Here is a 20372-nt window from a genome sequence, read left to right as displayed (position 1 = left end):
CCCAGGCTCATACAATACTGAATACCAGTAAGTTAGATGATGCCGAGCTTGGGTTTTAAAAGACTGAAGATTGTAGGAGGAAGGAAAGCTGAGGGAGGATTTCAGATTTTTTTCTTGGTCAGCCGGGTGTCTGGCACGCATGTAAACCAATCGCCAAAAGAAAGAATGTCCGAAATAGGCTACTGAGAAATTTACTCCCATAGCGTTTGTGTTAGCCCGATACGGACTGCGGACTCTTTCACCAAAGAGACACACACACTCACGTAAGTCCAGAGTGTTGATACTGGGACTATTTCCATTGGAGAAGAGAAGGCTAAGAGGAGATTTAAACATTTTTTTAAAATTATGAAGTGAATTATAGAAAGGTCTTAGAAAGGTTACAGCACGGAAGGAGACCATTCGGCCTATCGAGTCCGCACTGGCTCGATGCAAGAGCAATCCAGCAAGTCCCACTCCCCCACCCTATACCCGTAGCCCTGCAAATTTTTTCCTTTCAATTATAGAGTGAATGGGGAAAGGCTATTTCCTCTAGTTGGGGAAATGTGAGAAGAGACAGGAGAAATTTCTTTACACAGTGTTGTTAGAGCATGGATTGCTTTGCCATAGGGAGTAGTTGAGATTAGACAACATTGCATTTTTAAAGGAAAAAATGGATAAACATTTGAAGCAGGATAATACAGAGCTATGCAGAAAGACTAGGGCACTGGGATTAGTTTGGGAATTTACTAGCAAAACCCCAGCACAGACAAATAAAGCCAAATGGCCTCCTTGTCTGCTGAAAACCTGGTTCAGAGCGGGTAGGTGCAGGTTGTCAGAACTAAGGCATAGGGATCCCAAGTGTATGCAGAAGTACTAATGAATTCCAAGCAATTAAAATCAGTTAAAAATACAGAGCACTAGCCAGCTTCCTGCTGCTTGTCCAGCTCAATAGCATTTGGAAGTATCCAGCGTTCCAGACGGCCTCAGATTCACAGTCTGACAGACCACAACATGAACGCTCCTTCCATGGCAGTAACCATCTTTATACCAGGATTGTTAGTTCTAGACAGTGGGAGGATTTTATATACTCTCACAACGCATAAGATGAAGGAGGGTAGTGATCCCCTGAATGCTGGATGTTAACCCAGAACACTTTAGTGTGTTAACAGATTCTTGACATCAAAAAATGACGAGTTTCCAATAGTCTTTAAGGCATCGCTTTCATTTTCAAATTTGTGTCAGCTCCCTAACCTGGGAGGAAGTGACATTTAACCTTCCTACCCAGGTGAGGCAATTTCCAGGAATAAGCCAGAGAAACTAATTTAAATCAGATTCTGAATATAACAGGGCTTCTCATCAGCAAGTAAGATATGAATTTGACATCCAAACCCTGCAATTCTTCCGTGCTCAGGCATGGGAAAATTAACTAAGTTCAGCTCATTACACTGCAATAAATCTGATGATGGTCTTCACATTTCAGACTGCAGGGTGCCCTTGGGTCTAGCAACTCGAAGAATTGCAGATTCACAGCTCACAGCTTCTGGCTCCATAGGTCAGTGAAATTTTACTTAATTTTTCTATTTTTGACAAGATTGAATCCTTCTGCATTGGGAGGCGGGGGGGGAGCTGATTTTAACCTTACCCGCCAGGCGGAAACTGAACAGGTGGGCAGTAAAAATGCCCCGGGTTACTTATCTGCCAGAAAGCGGTCTGGATCCCACTGTCCGATTTTAACCTGCTCTTCTGAGCAGGCGGCAAAGGTAGTTGTCTGAAGCCGGTGGGGTCCTCCTTTTAATATGCTAATCAGAGTCCGATGACGTCAAGCGAACTCCGATGGCATTTGAAGTCAGGCCTGTGCAGGAAGCCATTCCAGATGGAAAGTGGATCTGCAACATGGTAATGAGGCTCGGTGGTTAAAATCACCTTGGCCTCATGCTGCTGCCGGCGGGCAGGAAACTGACTCCCACGGTTTCCCACCGGAAACCCACTGGAACTCAATATCTACCCCTACTTTTCCTAGAACTATTATTCCAGCATCCGCTTGGCCATATTCAGAGAAAAAAAGTGAGTAAAATGGTTGCACAAGTCTTGTGATTTGTGTTTGTCGGATAGCTGGGCATTCATAAAATTAATCATGACACTGGCTAACCAATGGACAGCTTATAAATGGTCATATACTGAAGATATTCTTTGGGTACTTCCCCTAATGGTTCAGTGGGTAAATGCACTGTACAGTGTATTATTTAGCATCATAAAGCAGGTAGATCCAGGTTTAATTCCTGTTCTGTGCAGAATTTGATTGGCAGCAGTATGGAAAAAGAATCAGCCACAGCATGAATTTATCTCTCCTAGAAAACAGCACCTGAGGACACATCAGGCTTGGCTGTGATATCTCTCATGGTAAAATAGCCCACTAGCACTCACCATCTAGATTCAAATGTGAAGAACAGTCACTTGGACAAGGTACCAGAGGGTCACCAGGCTCAGGGTACAATATCTCAGTGCAAAGAAGAGGAAGTTATTTTTGGGTGCTTATATAACAGACTCAAATAAGCAAATATGTATATCAGTTCACAAATGTGAAGATGGAACAAGGTTAACTTGCAACAAATATACTTGGAAGTAAATTGATTTAACTAAAAATGCAATTATATTTATAATTCTATAGAGGAATCATGGCTGGATATTCATATGGGACTCACAGTGGGGTCCTTGTTCCGGTAATCATAAGGAAATTGGGGGTGATAGTATTTGATATTTCCTGATTTTTGTTCACATTTTAATTTACAAACTTAAATTCTGTGTCAATTCTACTTGGTTTAAGAGGCAGCTTGTTATCTAACCCCATTTCATAATATTTATCCAACTGGCAAGTTTAGTATGACAATAAGACTGTCACCAGTACCTAAGGTTCTCTCTTACTGGATTTTATAGGGAAATGGACACCTCAATTGGCACGATTACACAACTCTGGATTTACCAATGCATGGCGGGGCAAAGGAAGCCGACCATGGATTCAGGTACAATTGCCAACAGGAGACTGTATAGAATTTATTTTAATGTAAACTATATTTAAACGCATATGATGAACCTGCCCCCTGCACTTAGTTATCAAGGGCAAATGGCCTCAAACTGCCAGATTATTAATACAATTTGGGGATTAAATCTGAGTCTGGTGAATTAAAGGGAACCATTTTCACTTTAAAAAAAAGCATTTGGCACAATATTTTTCCATTTTTTAAAAATTGAGAGATGTACTGAAAGGCCAAAGTTGCTAGTACGGGATACCACCGAAGCTTTAAAGGAAAGAAGACAAAATAAATCCAGCAGGAATGATTAACAGATTGCCAAGCACCAGTTTCAAAAATCTGTAGATTGAAGGGGGAAAAAGGGACTGAGGGAGGAAGGAGTTCCATGATTTTGAATCTTTATGGCAGGGAGTTTTATCCATTTTCTATAAAGTCGACATTTACCAATTTTGCACATTTACTGACTATGACATTCACCCCAGATATGATGGTAAGATGCTCTTCTAAAGGGCCAATATGCAATCCTTTGTAGGTACATGTTGGAAAATGAAGATCCTCATATCTATGTCAAAGTGAGGTTGCTGTGATGAAAATTCTTCTCCCCACAACAATCTGGGACAATGGAGACACTGTCACATGGTGGGGTGAGGATAGAAAAATAGAAAACAGGAGCAGGAGTAGGCCAGTCAGCCCTTCGAGCCTGCTCCGCCATTCAATAAGATCATGGCTGATCCTCTATCTCAATACCATATTCCCGCTCTCTCCCCATACCCCTTGATGCCTTTTGTGTCTAGAAATCTATCTAGCTCTTTCTTAAATATATTCATTGAATTGGCCTCCACAGCCTTCTGTGGTAGAGAATTCCACAGGTTCACCACCCTCTGAGTGAAGAAATGTCTCCTCATCTCAGTCCTAAATGTCCTACCCCGTATCCTGAGACTGTGGCCCCTCGTTCTGGATGCCCCAGCCAGGTGAAACATCCTCCTTGCATCCAGTCTGTCTAGCCCTGTCAGAATTTTATATGTTTCAATGAGATCCCCTCTCATTCTTCTAAACTCAAGTGAATACAGGCCGAGTCGACCCAATCTCTCCTCATACGACAGTCCTGCCATTGGAACATAGGAGCATAGCAACAGGAGTAGGCCATTCAGCCCCTTGTGCCTGCTCCGCCATTTGATAAGATCATGGCTGATCTGTGATCTAACTCCATATACCCGCCTTTGGCCCATATCCCTCAATACCTTTGGTTGCCAAAAAGCTATCTATCTCAGATTTAAATTTAGCAATTGAGCTAGTATCAATTGCCGTTTGCGGAAGAGAGTTCCAAACTTCTACCACCCTACGTGTGTAGAAATGTTTTCTAATCTCACTCTTGAAAGGTCTGGCTCTAATTTTTAGACTGTGCCCCCTACTCCTAGAATCCCCAACCAGCGGAAATAGTTTCTCTCTATCCACCCTATCCGTTCCCCTTAATATCTTATAAACTTCGATCAGATCACCCCATAACCTTCAAAACTTCAGAGAATACAACCCCAATTTGTGTAATCTCTCCTCCTATCTTAACCCTTGAAGTCCGGGTATCATTCTAGTAAACCTACGCTGCACTCCCTCCAAGGCCAATATGTCCTTCCGAAGGTGCGGTGCCCAGAACTGCTCACAGTACTCCAGGTGCGGTCTAACCAGGGTTTTGTATAGCTGCAGCATAACTTCTGCCATCCCAGGAATCAGTCTGGTGAACCTTCGCTGCACTCCCTCTATGGCAAATATATCCTTTCTTAGGTAAGGAGACCAAAACTGCACACAATACTCCAGGTGTGGTCTCACCAAAGCTCTGTATAACTGCAGTAAGACATCCTTGCTCCTGTACTCAAATTCTCTTGCAATGAAGGCCAACTTACCATTTGCCTTCCTCACTGCTTGCTGCACCTGCATGTTTGTTTTCAGTGACTGGTGTACAAGGACACCCAGGTCCCTTTGTACATCAACATTTCCCAATCTATCACCATTTAAATAATACTCTGCCTTTCTGTTTTTCCTTCCAAAGTAAATAACTTCACATTTATCCACATTATTCTGCATCTGCCATGTATTGGCCCACTCAATCAACTTGTCTAAATCGTCTTGAAGCCCCTTTGCATCCTCCTCAGAACTCACAATCCCACCTAGTTTTGTGTCGTCAGCAAACTTGGAAATATTACATTTGGTTCCCTCATCCAAATCATTGATATATATTGTGAATAGCTGGGGTCCAAGCATTGATCCCTGCGGTACCCCACTAGTCACTGCCTGCCACCCCGAAAAAGACCCATTTATTCCTACTCTGTTTCCTGTCTGTTAACCAATTTTCAATCCATGCCAATATATTACCACAAATCCCATGTGCTTTAATTTTGCACACTAACCTCTTACGTGGGACTTTATCAAAGGCCTTCTGAAAATCCAAATAAACCACATCCACTGGTTCTCCCTTATCTATTCTACCAGTTACATCCTCAAAAAATTCCAGTAGGTTTGTCAAACATGATTTCTCTTTCATAAATCCATGTTGACTTTGTCTAATCCCGTTGATATTTTCTAAGCGTCCTGTTATCACATCCTTTATAATAGACTCTAACATTTTCCCTACTACTGATGTTAGGCTAACCAGTCTGTTGTTCTCTGTTTTCTCTCCCTCCTTTTTTAAATAGTGTGGTCACATTTGCCACCCTCCAATCTGCAGGAACTGTTCCATAATCTATAGAATTTTGGAAGATGACAACTAATGCATCTACTATTTCCATGGCTACCTCTTTTAGTACTCTGGGATGCAAATTATCAGGCCCTGGGGATTTATCGGCTTTCAGTCCCATTAATTTCTCAGCACTATTTTTTTACTAATACTAATTTCCTTTAATTCCTCCTTCTCACTAGTCCCTTGGTTCCCTAGCATTTCTGGGAAGTTATTTTTGTCCTCTTCTGTGAAGACAGAACCAAAGTATTTGTTTAATTGCTATGCCATTTCCTTGTTCCCCATTATAAATTCTCCTGTTTCTGACTGTAAGGGACCCACATTTGTCTTCACTAATCTTTTTCTTTTTACATACTTGTAGAATCTTTTACAGTCCCCTTTTATGTTCCTTGCAAGTTTACTCTCATACTCTATTTTTCCCCTCTTAATTAATCCTTGGTCCTTTTTTGCTGAATTCTAAACTGCTCCCAATGCTCAGGCTTGCTACTTTTTCTAGCAACTTTATATGACTCCTCTTTGGATCTAATACTATCCTTAATTTCTTTTGTTAGCCACGGTTGGGCCGCTTTTCCTTTTGTGTTTTTGCACCAGAAAGGAATGTGTACTTGTTGCAATTCATGCATTCATTCCTTAAATGTTAGCCATCGCTTATCCACCGTCATGCCTTTTAATGAAGCTTCCAATCTATCATAGCCAACTCACTCCTCATACCTTCGTAGTTTCCTTTGTTTAGATTTAGGACCCTAGTTTCGGATTGGACTACTTCACTTTCCATCTTAATGAAGAATTCTATCATGTTATGGTCACTCTTCCCTAAAGGACCCCACACAACAAGATTATTAATTAACCCCTTCTCATTGCACAATACCCAATCTAGGATAGCCTGTTCCCTGATTGGCTCCTCAACGTACTGGTCTAAAAAACCATCTCGTACACACTCCAGGAATTCATCCTCCACAGTATTATTGCTAATTTGGTTTGACCAGTCTATATGTAGATTAAAGTCACCCATGATTACTGTAATACCTTTGTTACATGCATCTCTAATTTCCTGTTTGATGCCATCCCCTGCATTACTACTACTGTTTGGAGGCCTATTGACAATTCCCACCAGTGTTTTCTGCCCCTTGGTGCTTCTTAACTCCACCCAGACTGATTCTACATCTTGATTTTCTGAGCCAATATCCTTTATCACTATTGCTCTGATTTCATCCTTTACTAACAACGCCACCCCACCTCCTTTTCCTTTTTGCCTGTCCTTCCTAAATATCGAATACCCTTGGATAGTCAGCTCCCAGCCTTGGTCACCCAGCAGCCATGTCTCTGTAATTGCAATTATATCATATCCATTTCCATCTATTTGCGCTGTTAATTCGACTACCTTATTACGAATGCTTCGTGCATTCAGATACAGTGCCTTTAGATTTGTCTTTTTAACATTTTTAGACATCTGATCATTTTTTTGTACTATGGCCCTATTTGTCTTATTATCATTTTTTCTTACTCAGACCCTAAATTTTTAGTGCACTCTTTTGTTTGTACGCTCTGTCCCTTCCTGACACAATCTGGTTATCCTTACCCCAATCACTTTCCTGCACTGCTTCTTTGTCTTTTCTCTTTAGCATTCTAGATTTCTCTCCACCGGGACCCTCACCACCCCCCCACCCCCTTATTTAGTTTAAAGCCCTTTCTACCTCCCTAGTTATTCGATTCGCTAGAACACTGATCCCAGCATGGTTCAGGTGTAGTCTGTCCCAATGGAACAGCTCCCTCTTTCCCCAGTACTGGTGCCAATGCCCCACAAATTGAAACCCACTTCTCCCACACCAATCTTTAAGCCATGCATTCATCTCCCTGATCTTATTTACCCTGTGCCAATTTGCTCGTGGTTCAGGTAATAATCCAGAGATTATTCCCTTTGTGGTTCTGCTTTTTAATTTAGTCCCTAGCTGCTCAAACTCTCTCAGCAGAACCTTTTTCTTAGTCCTACCTATGTCATTGGTACCTACGTGGACCACGACAACTGGATCCTCCCCCTCCCACTCCAAGTTCTTCTCCAGCCCAGAGGAGATGTCCTTAACCCTGGCACCGGGTAGGCAACACAGTCTTCGGGACTCATGCAGAGAACAGTGTCTATCCCCCTAACTATACTGTCGCCTACTACAACCACCTTCCTTTTTACTCCCCCCACTTGAATGGCTTCCTGTACCACGGTGCCGTTGTCAGTTTGCTCGTCCTCCCCACAGTCCCCGCACTTGTCCACAAGGGTTGCAAGAACCTCAAATCTATTGAACAAGCGCAGGGACTGAGACTCCTGTAATACGACCTCCTGGATCCCCGTACCTGCCTCACTCGCAGTCACATCCTCCTGTCCCTGACCATGTGTCAATTCTAAAGTATTTAATCAAAGGGTGTGGCTGCCTCTTGGAGCAAAATGTCCAGGTAGCTTTCTCGCTCCCAGATGTCTCGTAATGTCTGCAGCTCGGACTCCAGCTCCTCAACTTGGAGCCGAAGTTCCTTGAGCCGTAGACACTTACCGCAGATGTAGTCGCCCTGGACATAAATGTCCACAAGCTCCCACATATTGCAGCAGCAGCAACACATCTCCTGTTCTCCCATTATTTTATTTATTTAATTAATTAATTTAGTGTTAATCAAATTATTTACCTCATTTAACTTATTAGATTAATTAAATTAAGTTTAGTTTTAAAAATTTAGTCATATGCTATATGTTAACTTAAAACTTAACCCACAATCACTACTAATCACTTACCTGTCTCACCTGTGATATCACACTGCAGTTTTCTCTTGTTGCAGATCTGCTGCTGCTCAGGTCCATCGCCACTCTGCAGAAAAAGTTAGGAAAAGCAAGGCAAAGCAGCACCTCTTTCTCCCACTTCACCGAACTCCCACACTTATCAAACTCTCAAGTTGCTCACTCCATGCCCGCTGCACTCAGTGCTGGTTGCACTCACAGGCCCCTGTATTTCTACTCAGATGAGTCAACCCTGCTCTGCTACTGCTACAGGAACCAGTTTAATCTAGCTAACCAATTAACTAACTACAGCATCTCTCCAGTAGGAGAGCTTGCTTGCTTGTCTCTGCTTAAGCCTGACAGAAACTTAAAAATTTAAAGTTTAAAATTAAACTTAAACAGTTGATCGTACTTAAAGGTTAATAGCACTGGCACTGGTGAAAGCAGCAAAGCAGATGTGAGCAATATATTCTCCCAGCACAGAAGCATTTCAGAAGGGTGCAGGAACATGCAATGACGGGAACATTTTTCTGCTGTGCAAAGATGACCTAAGAGAAATAAACCTGTTGACCACTTGAGAATCCTGTTACCATATATTTGTTGGTGTCACCATACAGCTGTTTCTCCAAGAATTTGTAGGAACAATGAGCAAAGTAAGGGTTGCTGCAAACCCTTTATCTCCATCATAGAGAATACTCCCCCCTTCCAATTCTGTAGCAAAGTCACTTCAAGAGTAGCTTTAGTATTGGGAGACATAAGATTTATTGAAAGAAAAGTAAATAGCTTGCATCCAGTGGTAGGATTTTTTTTGGGGGGTGGTGTTTGTATATGAGCATGTCAGACCAAACACAACTACTTCAAAAGCTCTATTTTTCAAATCGGAATTTCACAATAAGGTTCAAATAGAAACATTATTACTTCCATTAATCTAACAATTCAAACAAAGCCAAAGTCAAAAGTCTTGCTGGACAAAAACTCAAGAACTAAGTCTAAGCACCTGTTTGGTGTCGCTGGTCTATCGATAACTTCGTTACTATTTACTGAAATATTCATTGAACATTTAGAAGCGCAAGCCCAACTAATCGATTTTCATGGTTCAAATTGGGGAACTGATTAGCTCTGGAAGAACATTCATTGTTTCCGTGTTTTATCAAGTGATCTAAAGCACCTTCTTTCAAAAGAAGAAGTGGTCCGATAAAAGAAAATTAGAAATTTCGGAGGGCGTATGAACACCCCTCTGCCTATGCCCATGCTTGCATCCCTTCTATTTGTATTGTATGTTAAATGGTTACTGCTGCTTTATACATAAAGTAGTACCTCAGGATTTCAAACACTGACAAAATGTAGCTTTACAATTTGTTTATTGAATTCTAACCTTTGACCTGGTGATGTGCTTCTAGGTTGATTTAAAGACACCAATGTTAGTTCATGGAATAATTACACAGGGAGCCCGCCAACATTTTAAGCACCTCTATGTGGATCACTTCTATATTTCCTATAGCCTGGACAGGTATGCCTGGAAAAATTATAAAGGCAATACCACCTCAGACATAAAAGTAAGTCACTTTTTTTCCTACAACAAAAGCAGAATGAATTGGTGCATCAAAGCATTGTGCCACAGAGCAATGGGACATGGTGTCATGCTCACGAGTGCCTCAGATTGGGTCAGAATTTCACCTTTGCCAAGAAATTCTTTTCTGCCACCTTATTACTTGAAAGTAGACTCACTGGGGACAATTTTGACTTTAGGTGGTAGTGTAAAACGGGCGATATCAATTCAGCCGCCCATTATACATCTCTCCCGATTTTCGTTTCCATTGACTTCAGTAGAAATGAAAATCTATGATGTGGGATACTGTCTGTCTGATTTTCCCCTGTGAGAAAACAGGTATTTTCAGGATAAACTCCAATCAAAGAATGAGGAGGACTACACTAAAGGTGAGTAATCTAACTTTCCCACAGTCCTATGGTAAAGAATGCACCAAATCTAGATAGTCACTCTGACCAGGAGATTTCATCACTTCAAACACAGTTGCAATTAAAGTCCTTTCAGTAGTGATAGAGCCAGATAGGAAAAGAAATGAGAGGACAAACAGAAATCAAGTCCTCAAAAATTTTACAACAAACATTATTTTGAGTGGAGTTGTAAGCAATATCTCCATTTCGAATCATTTTGGAACATTGTGGTTATGGCATTTAGTGCAATACCATGGTGGACTTGATCTAACACCATTTTTAATCTTAATAAACAGGTCTCTTTAATCACTGGCAAGAATGCTATTTGCATCTTTCCTTGCAAGGCTTCACATTTACATTTTTTAATTCCAGATATTTGCAGGAAACACTGATGGAATAGGGCAGGTGAGGAACTATTTCAATCCACCAATCATAGCCCGGTACATCAGAGTATATCCGAAGCCAAGCACAGGACACTTGGCGCTACGAATGGAGCTGCTGGGTTGTGATCTGCAGAGTAAGTTCAGAGACATAATCCCAATGACTTTGAATGCTTAGTCCAGAATGGTCAGAATTAAAAGCAGAAGAAGAAAACAAGTGTGTGAAAGAGAAGCACAGTCACTCCTGTGATTCTTCACTCTCTGGTGTGTTGCTATGTTCTTCGAAATGTGAAGACAGAGGAGAGGGGGATAAAAACTTCTGATCAAGTTACTCTGGACTGCATTCACATGCTTCCTTGTGACCACATTACAAACAACATTTTGGGGTAGCTTCCCTACCTGACTGGCTCTCTTGGGTAAGGCACACGTACATGGCACAGCGAAGCCTATAAAGAGAGGAAGAAAATACAGGTACATTTTTTTAAAATGGGTAAAAAAACGAAAACTCCAAACAACTTAGAAATTGACTAGTTATGTTTAGAAACATCTGCCTAGCTGTATATGATAGATCCAGCAGTAACTTTCATCCCATCAGATAGAGATGAAGCAATGTTATGGTACAACACAATTTTAAAATTCTCATCCTTGTTTTCAAATCCCTCCATGGCCTTGCCCCTCCCTATCTCTATAACCTCCTCCAGCCCGTCAGCCCTCCGAGATCTCTGCACTCCTCCAATTCTGGCCTCTTGCGCATCCCCGATTTTAATCGTTCCAACATTGGGGGCCGTGCCTTCAGCTGCTTAGGCCCTGAGCTCTGGCAATCCCTCCCTAAACCTCTCCGCCTCTCTCCTCCTTTAAGACACTCCTTAAAACCTACCTCTTTGACCAAGCTTTTGGTCACCTGTCCTAATATCTCCTTATGGCATGGTGTCAAATTTTGTTTGATAACGCTCCTATAAAGCAACTTGAGATATTTTACTACGTTAAAGGTGCTATATAAATGTAAGTTGTTGCTGTTGTTGTATAGTGGTAAATTCTGGTTAAAAAAAACAATTTTGACTCTACATAAACACTAACCTCCACTATTTATTCAAATGGATACAGAATAGGGTTTGACATGTAGAGCAGTGGTTTAGCTTTTTTTGCAGCAACATAGTACACCTAAGCATTAAGATGAGTTTTTTGTTGATTTTCCATGCAGTGAGTTCTCGGTGTTTGCTGAAGTACTAATCCAGAGAGAAGAAATTGAAGGGGATGTTTCTCTCCCCACCCTGTTACCAATTCCTTGTGTACCCCACTATGTGTTTCTTGTTGTTCCCATTCTCTCTCGTGCTGCTTCTGTGCCTTATCCCTCACTTCCACACCTTCTCTCCCTGATGTTGCTGTCTTCAACTTGACTTCCTCTGTCCCTGCATTTGTCTCTGCTGACCATCTCTCACTTGGCATTGCTCACTCACCTGCCTCCTCTCCTATACAGTTTGCCCATGCCTCACTTCATTCTTTGTGTCAGCTGATGCTGCTTTTCTTCTTAGAGTTAGCCACACTTTTAGAAGTAAATTTAAGGGATGGGCCTAATTATGTAACATCCACTTTTCAAATTAATAGTCTCAATTGAGTCACTGGAGAAAGCAAAAGAATGTTAAGTCAACCTTTATCACTTGTAAACCTAGACAGCAGCTTTGGCAGCAACCTCTGTCAATCTCATTTGCTTAATCTCCTCCTCAGGAAATTAGTAAAATGGCATCAGCAGAATGAAGGCACAGCCAGTGCTGAACTCAAACCAGGGTGGGGGCAGCAAATAATATGAAGATAGTCCCTCTGTCCTCTCTAGTGAAAGAACCATGATCCATTATTTGATAACGTAACAACAGGAGGTCATTAGTCCACTAGCAAGTCATAGGATTATTTTTTTATTCGTTCATGGGATGTGGGCGTCGCTGGCGAGGCTGGCATTTATGGCCCATCCCTAATTGCCCTTGAGAAGGTGGTGGTGAGCCGCTTTCTTGAACCGCTGCAGTCCGTGTGGTGAAGGTTCTCCCACAGTGCTGTTAGGAAGGGAGTTCCAGGATTTTGACCCAGCGACGATGAAGGAACGGCGATATATTTCCAAGTCGGGATGGTGTGTGACTTGGAGGGGAACGTGCAGGTGGTGTTGTTCCCATGTGCCTGCTGCTCATAGGATTTGGATTGTGTTCACAACGCCTTACACACTGACTTCTTTCTCTCTCTCTGCCATGCCACTTGGAGAAACAATGGCAAGCAGAGGCACTTCTCCACATGGAGGGAGAGGAGGTCTGAGGGACCTCATCCTACACATTGCATGGCAGCTGTTTACAAAGCATCATCTTGGCAGCAGATTGCTTAACAGTCTCATGGGTCACAAACAGTGGGTGTTGTAGGAGACCAGCAAATGGGGGGATAAAAATTGCTGCAGGAGTTCCTCAGGGCAGTGTCCTAGGCCCAACCATCTTCAGCTGCTTCATCAATGACCTTCCCTCCATCATAAGGTCAGAAATGGGGATGTTCGCTGATGACTGCACAGTGTTCAGTTCCATTTGCAACCCCTCAGATTATGAAGCAGTCCGAGCCCGCATGCAGCAAGACCTGGACAACATCCAGGCTTGGGCTGATAAGTGGCAAGTAACATTCGCGCCAGATAAGTGCCAGGCAGTGACCATCTCCAACAAGAGAGAGTCTAACCACCTCCCCTTGACATTCAACGGCATTACCATCGCCGAATCCCCCACCATCAACATCCTGGGGGTCACCATTGACCAGAAACTTAACTGGACCAGCCATATAAATACTGTGGCTACGAGAGCAGGTCAGAGGCTGGGTATTCTGCGGCGAGTGACTCACCTCCTGACTCCCCAAAGCCTTTCCACCATCTACAAGGCACAAGTCAGGAGTGTGATGGAATACTCTCCACTTGCCTGGATGAGTGCAGCTCCAACAACACTCAAGAAGCTCGACACCATCCAAGATAAAGCAGCCCGCTTGATTGGCACCCCATCCACCACCCTAAACATTCACTCCCTTCACCACCGGCGCACCATCCACAGGATGCACTGCAGCAACTCGCCAAGGATTCTTCGACAGCACCTCCCAAACCCGCGACCTCTACCACCTAGAAGGACAAGGGCAGCAGGCGCATGGGAACAACACCACCTGCACGTTCCCCTCCAAGTCACACACCATCCCGACTTGGAAATATATCGCCGTTCCTTCATTGTCGCTGGGTCAAAATCCTGGAACTCCCTTCCTAACAGCACTGTGGGAGAACCGTCACCACACGGACTGCAGCGGTTCAAGAAGGCGGCTCACCACCACCTTCTCAAGGGCAATTAGGGATGGGCAATAAATGCCGGCCTTGCCAGCGACGCCCACATCCCGTGAACGAATAAAACAAAAAAAAAATGTACTTAAATAGGTCTAAAAAACAACATTGAGCTCATCTGAATCCTCGTCTTATATGTTTTACTGCTTAGCAAAACCAACATCCTACGTGGTCTTCAAATCAACAACTGAGTAAAATTCCTTTTCAATGTTTAAATGTCTCCTTGCTGTCCATACAATCATTTGGTTCACAGCTTAAACCTAGCATTTCAAAACAGGAGGAACAACGAGGAAGAAACAGAATGTTCAAAGAAATCTTGTACCACAATTTGGAGGCAGAAAAGACATTTTATTTTGCACCTAGATTTCTAATATAGGAGTAAACTCTTCCTTTGCTTAAAAAGTTTTAATGAGTTTACCCAGCTCTCTCAGCAACACCACTAGATTGCGTCTCAGTCTCTTTTTCTTTGTGTTTCTCAGGTTGTTCGATGCCACTAGGGATGGAGAATAAAATCATCTCAGACCATCAACTCAGTGCCTCCTCATTCTGGGTTAGCATGAGTGCCTGGACTCCATCATTGGCCCGACTCAACAAAGAAGGGTATACTAACGCATGGGTACCAAAGGTAACAAAGAAAACAAATAAACAAAAGAATATTGGATTCTCAGGAGTGAGCTACAAGCTGGAATCTTATCAAATGATTCCAGTGGTTTATATCGCAGCGGGATCAGATTTCTGCCTGTCTGCATTTAATTATTTGAAATCTTCTGTATTTTTTGAATTGCTAGTATATTATTTCTGTTGCTGTACACTAATAATAAAAGACAATTTTGTGAAATTTAAAGTACTACAAACTGTTTTCTACTCGCAGAGGAACAACCCACATGAATGGTTCCAGATCAACTTCCTACACAGGAAAAAGATTACAGGGATTATAACCCAGGGTGCCAAACACCTGGGTCGGCCTATGTTTGTGCAGGAATATATTATCTCATACAGTGATAATCGTAACAGCTGGACAGTAATTAAAGATAGACAAAACCTGAAGGAAAAGGTAGGTTCTGAAATGGTTTGTAATAAGAGACTCCAAACAGAACTATTAAAGACTTATGGAATGCGGGTACAATTGTCAATCGAGGTTTTTGTTTATTAGAAACCATACCCGTATTCTGAGGTATTCCTTCTGTATAGTATGCAAGTATGAAGCTTTTCCCTTATCTTCATTCTCATTTCTCCAACTCTCCCACCAAACAGAGCAGACGGGAGTGAGCCCAACTCTCCATCAATGCATGGAAGCAGACCTGCATTCCAAAATTGCCATCATCAGCAGCATCTATTACAATGGCAATAACAACCATTCTGGTTTGTTTTGCTGGTTCGAGGGCCCCTTAATCACTCAGTGTGCAGCATTCAGTCGACAAAATGAGCAGAAAATGGACAAAGAGTTTCCATTAATAAGCGAATACCATTACTGTTCAATTCCAAGAAAACTGTCCCTCACATTTTGAGGCCAGAGTGGCACAAACCATCTGCAAAAATATGTACCATCCTTTCCAAACCAACTCCTCTAATCTTTACAACTACATTCTTCAAACTTTTTCAACCTGAGGTTGTATATTGTGAATCACTGCCAATTAACTTCTTTGTTGCCATATGAAGGGTTTTGAGATTTTTCTTTCCCTGGAAGGCATTTTCTCCTCTTGGGTCTCTTTATGCCAGCCACCATTCCAGACAAAAAGGCGCATATCTAATCTTCCGCCCATCCTAATCTAAAACTGGTTCCTTCTCGAGAATTATCAATACTTAAAAATGTATTTGCTGCTAGTCTTTAAATAGTTACTGTCCCTAGGGAACTATGTAGTGTCATTACTTAGAACACTGTTGTTTGACCAATGTCAACTAACTTTAAATCTAGCCCAACCTCTCTCTTTTGGTGGCAAGAGTTCTGTGTCCAAATAAGATTAGGCATTACAATCTTGTGGGCACGAATCTAGAACCCAAGTCTGCCAGCAATTCAATACAAGTTGAAACTTACCTGGAAAACTCACTCAAAGAGGTCTTAATAACAGCATGGTGTGGGAAATGGAAATATCACACTGGTGCAGTAGGAAGTGCTCATCTGGATTATGGCATTTGTTGGGTTAAAGGGAGCTTTATTCTGCATCTAACTGACCTGAGAATGTTTGATAGAGTAGAGTGGAGAGAACTTCTAGAGAGCATGGAACAAGTCAACATTATAAAGCTTGTGAAGCCCATTCCTCCTACAGACCACATACAGTCCATTCTATCATTTATTTAAGTGCTGATAAAAGGTTCTGCAAAATTCCTTTTTACCTCCAAAGGTAAATCAGGCAAAAACATACCCAGTCTCAAGCCTACAATGTTCACTGTTGACCATTTACCTTCTTGAACACAGTCTCAGCACTTGAAAACTTTCACATTTCACACAGCATTTGATGTCTTCTGCAATTATCCCTATAACTCTTAATCCCATTCCTAACCAGATATTTATCCAGCATTTTTTAAATGGTGTTAGTTAACACAGTATTAACTGTTTTATCTGAGAATCTATTCTACACTAGTGAGTGGGGGAAATCATCGGTTCTAATCTCAAGTTTGTCTTGCAACTCATCTACATACATTTTACTCTCAGCTAATTAAGCTATTTACATTCATATTATGCATTCTCATCATTTAAAAAACCTAGTTGATATCTCCTCTTCCTCTTCTCTAATGAAAACAATAATGTTTCTGTAAGACTCTTCATAACTTAGAGCCCCAAGTCCTGGATTCATGCTTGTTGGTCTTCCCTGAACAATGTCCAATTAATCAAGGTTCTTTTGAAGGAATTATATCCAAAATGCAAACAAATTTTCCAAATGTGGCCTCAGCAATGTTCTGTAATTTATTTTGACAGTCAAATGGTGTTCTAGACCCCAGAATTAATGTCCCTCACCTTGTGAACACAGTGGGTGGAATAAAAATAAAACAAAAACACCCTTAGGATGCTTCAGGATCTGGCTGTAATAATCTACTCTTCCCAGCTCCATACAAGGTCAATCTGTGTCAGTCTAATGAAATGCATCTTCTGTTCTTTGACCAGATGCTAATTTATATCTTGAACTATTCATTCCGCAGATATTTAAAGGGAACATGGACGGTAAAAGCCAGGTTCAGAACACCTTTGATCCTCCCATATTTGCTCAGTATTTGAGAATTGTCCCACGAACTTGGAAAAGAAACATTGCCCTTCGTATCGAGGTTTTGGGATGCGAGACTGAACAGAGACTTTAAAGAAAAAAATAAACGTATTAAAAATGAGCAAAACTAAATATATATTCAAGATTTTTGAAAGAAAAATGTAATAATAAATAGCTACACTTCCAAGTTCTGCTTCTCTTCCAGTGAATGATGTCAGTGTATATATATAAATGTGGCATGATTGCCTAAAGTGTATTGAGGTAACTAACATGATCACTCATTCATCTAGCCTTTTGATGTCTGTCATAAGGTTATTATACACTATATTTACTCTTTGTCTACTCCCAAAATATGAGAGCACCCAGAGCATTGATTCATTAAACTCCAAGTAACAATTAAATAAAAATCAATTATTTCTAGATATGCCTCAAGTACCCAGGACTTTTTTAAATCTCTCCTTCGTACATCTGTGTTCTTTTATGGATTTATGTAATACCTACGAAGCACAGATTGACTACCTGCTCTTGACAGGTATATTGGCATCATTTTTGAAACTTAAATCCATATCTATTTATCACAATCCTCTATTTAGATGAATGTGTTCCATTGAGTTGATTCAGAAGCAAACAAAATCGACTTTATGGCATCTAGTCTTGTTACATAATTTATTGCCTAGTGAGTACCACCCAATATTTGGAGTTCATCATAAAGTTAAAAATTACATGATTTGCTAGTCTTTGTGTAATTAGAGAATGTGTACTTGTGTTATCCGTCCAAATAGTGTGCCTTTATCCCTACACGTATGTGCATGACTTTCCCTCCATGTGTACATTGCATGTTTGTGTATCCACCCCAGTATCGTGCATGTATAGACACATGGATAGATGGTACTTATCTCTTGTCTGGATGGATGTGACCTGGCAAAGTGTTAAAATATTCCAATCTTTAAGTAAATACCTTAAAATGTTCTAACTGAGGGTATATTGTAGATTTTTTTAAAGAAAAAGTGCATTTCTAACCAAGTTGCTCCCACTCCCTCCGTGTTAGCTAGGGTGATAGGCAGAATAGTGATCTTATCTCATTTATCAATGGAGACATGCTGCAGCCTGCTAAACTAACGAATGACAATCCTAACAAGAAAACAGGAGCACACATTTTTTTAAACCAATGATGCCAATACCACTGCCTTATATATAGAAAAAAAACCACCATTTTATCTATTAGAGATCTTTATGGTATCATAGTAGGTACAGCACAGCAGGCGGCCATTTGGCCCATCATGCCTATGCCGGGTCTTTGAAAGAGTTATCCAATTAGTCCCATTCCCCTGCTCTTTCCCCACAGCCCTGTAATTTTTTTCCCCTCAAGTATTTGTGCCTTGTACAATATCAAGAACTCACCACAATGTACTTAATCTGCCAAAGTCTTCAAAATTAACTCCTAACAAACCCAAAGTAACATTTTACACACAACCTTAACTAACATTAGTCAACATAAAGAATTTATCGGTCTCAACATTGCTCCTTTGAAATTTACCAGCTGGTGCTACTTGTGTTTTGGCAGTATATTCATTTTGCCAGTGGTGTAATGGAAATCCTAGAAGTTGCTATACAGGTGTTCATATGTGGGATTTTTTCGAGGGGGTTCTGAGCATGCTCTCTCAGAAAATATAGATTTTTTTTTGGTAACTTAATTTAATGTATTTCCCAGCATTTTGGCGATTTTTATACAATTATATCACATGCAAATATTTTTATGATGTCGATATTACATCATGAGGGTATACCCCACTAAGCTGGACAGAAAACTATAATGGTGAATTATACACATTACAGTAATCTAATAACAATATACCTGTTCCTGGATTGTTTCTTACTGTACTATCATACTTCCTGAGCCTCAAAAGTATTGTTGGTGATACACGGTTAGCGGATGAATGCTTAACGCGTTTGCACGATTTTCCTTTGCCCGCTAATTTAAAGCAGTTTAAACCCATGTATTTTTAATGGACAAATATTAGGTAAAAATTCCATAGACATGTGAAATGTTCATCATGTTCAATAGCAACAGTAATTTATAGACGATGGCCTCAAAATGAATCAATTATGTTTATAACAGAAAAAATCATTATTATAGTAACTGTTGCCAAGCTTTACAATCTCCATCAGAAGATGGCTTTTGCAACGCATTGACTTTATATCATTTACCATCTTGTGTTTTTGGAGCCAGAATCTGATGTACTTCCACAAGGAAAGATAGAGTCCATTCAAGGAGACTTGTAATGTTTGCGATGAGAAGTCATTCTATTGTCATTTCTTTGATATTCACAAAACATTTAAAACTGAGGATTTGATCAAATTAAAAATGAGCAATGCTGTATAATTTAATCTGAAAAAATCTTAAATGAAAAATTTGCCTTCCGATGAGCATTGATACGAGGACGAGATGTATCCAAATCGTTAATATGATGACAGATTTGAGCATTAAGTGTAGATAAATCAATTTATGGGTCACAAACCATTCACAGTTATCCATTTAATAGTGAGTTGGGATTTTTTTAAGTTTATAAGGGAGGGAATTTTATATCATGAAAATATGTAATATACATGAATAAGAATTAAACACAGCAACATAAAGCTCTGGTTAGACCCATCTGGAGTACTGCATTCAGTTATGGGCACCACACCTCAAGAAGGATATATCACCCTTGGAGGGGATGGAATACAGATTCACCAGAATGATACTGGGGCTAAGGGGGTTAAATTTATGAGGACAGGTTGCATAGACTAGGCTTATATTCCCTTGAGTATAGAAGATTAAGGGGTGATCTAATTGAGGTGTTTAAGATGATTAAAGGATTTGATACAATAGAGAGAGAAACTATTTCATCTGGTGGGGGAGTCCAGAACAAGGGGGCATAACCTTAAAAATTAGAGCTAGGCTGTTCAGGGGTGATGTCAAGAAAGACTTCTTCACACAAAGGGCAGTGGAAATCTGGACCTCTTCT

General features: G+C 40.9%; 1 protein-coding gene across 2 annotated transcripts in view; it reads left to right on the top strand.

The window, feature by feature from the left end:
* Positions 1–18337, top strand: part of f8 (coagulation factor VIII, procoagulant component) — a 68253-nt gene extending 49916 nt beyond the window's left edge. For both annotated transcript variants that reach the window (XM_067996942.1, XM_067996941.1), the window contains 7 exons: positions 1460–1531; positions 2914–2999; positions 9892–10047; positions 10820–10964; positions 14644–14789; positions 15036–15218; positions 17303–18337. In XM_067996942.1, the coding sequence (XP_067853043.1) occupies positions 1460–1531; positions 2914–2999; positions 9892–10047; positions 10820–10964; positions 14644–14789; positions 15036–15218; positions 17303–17458 (944 nt within the window). In that variant the 3' untranslated portion in view covers positions 17459–18337. The remainder of the gene's footprint in view (positions 1–1459; positions 1532–2913; positions 3000–9891; positions 10048–10819; positions 10965–14643; positions 14790–15035; positions 15219–17302) is intronic.
* Positions 18338–20372: the final 2035 nt, after the last annotated feature.

The sequence above is a fragment of the Heptranchias perlo genome, chromosome 15 (genome assembly GCF_035084215.1).
Source record: "Heptranchias perlo isolate sHepPer1 chromosome 15, sHepPer1.hap1, whole genome shotgun sequence".
Lineage (NCBI taxonomy): Eukaryota > Metazoa > Chordata > Chondrichthyes > Hexanchiformes > Hexanchidae > Heptranchias > Heptranchias perlo.
The sequence above is the reverse complement of the archived record's forward strand: the minus strand, read 5'-3'. Positions and strand labels throughout refer to the sequence as shown.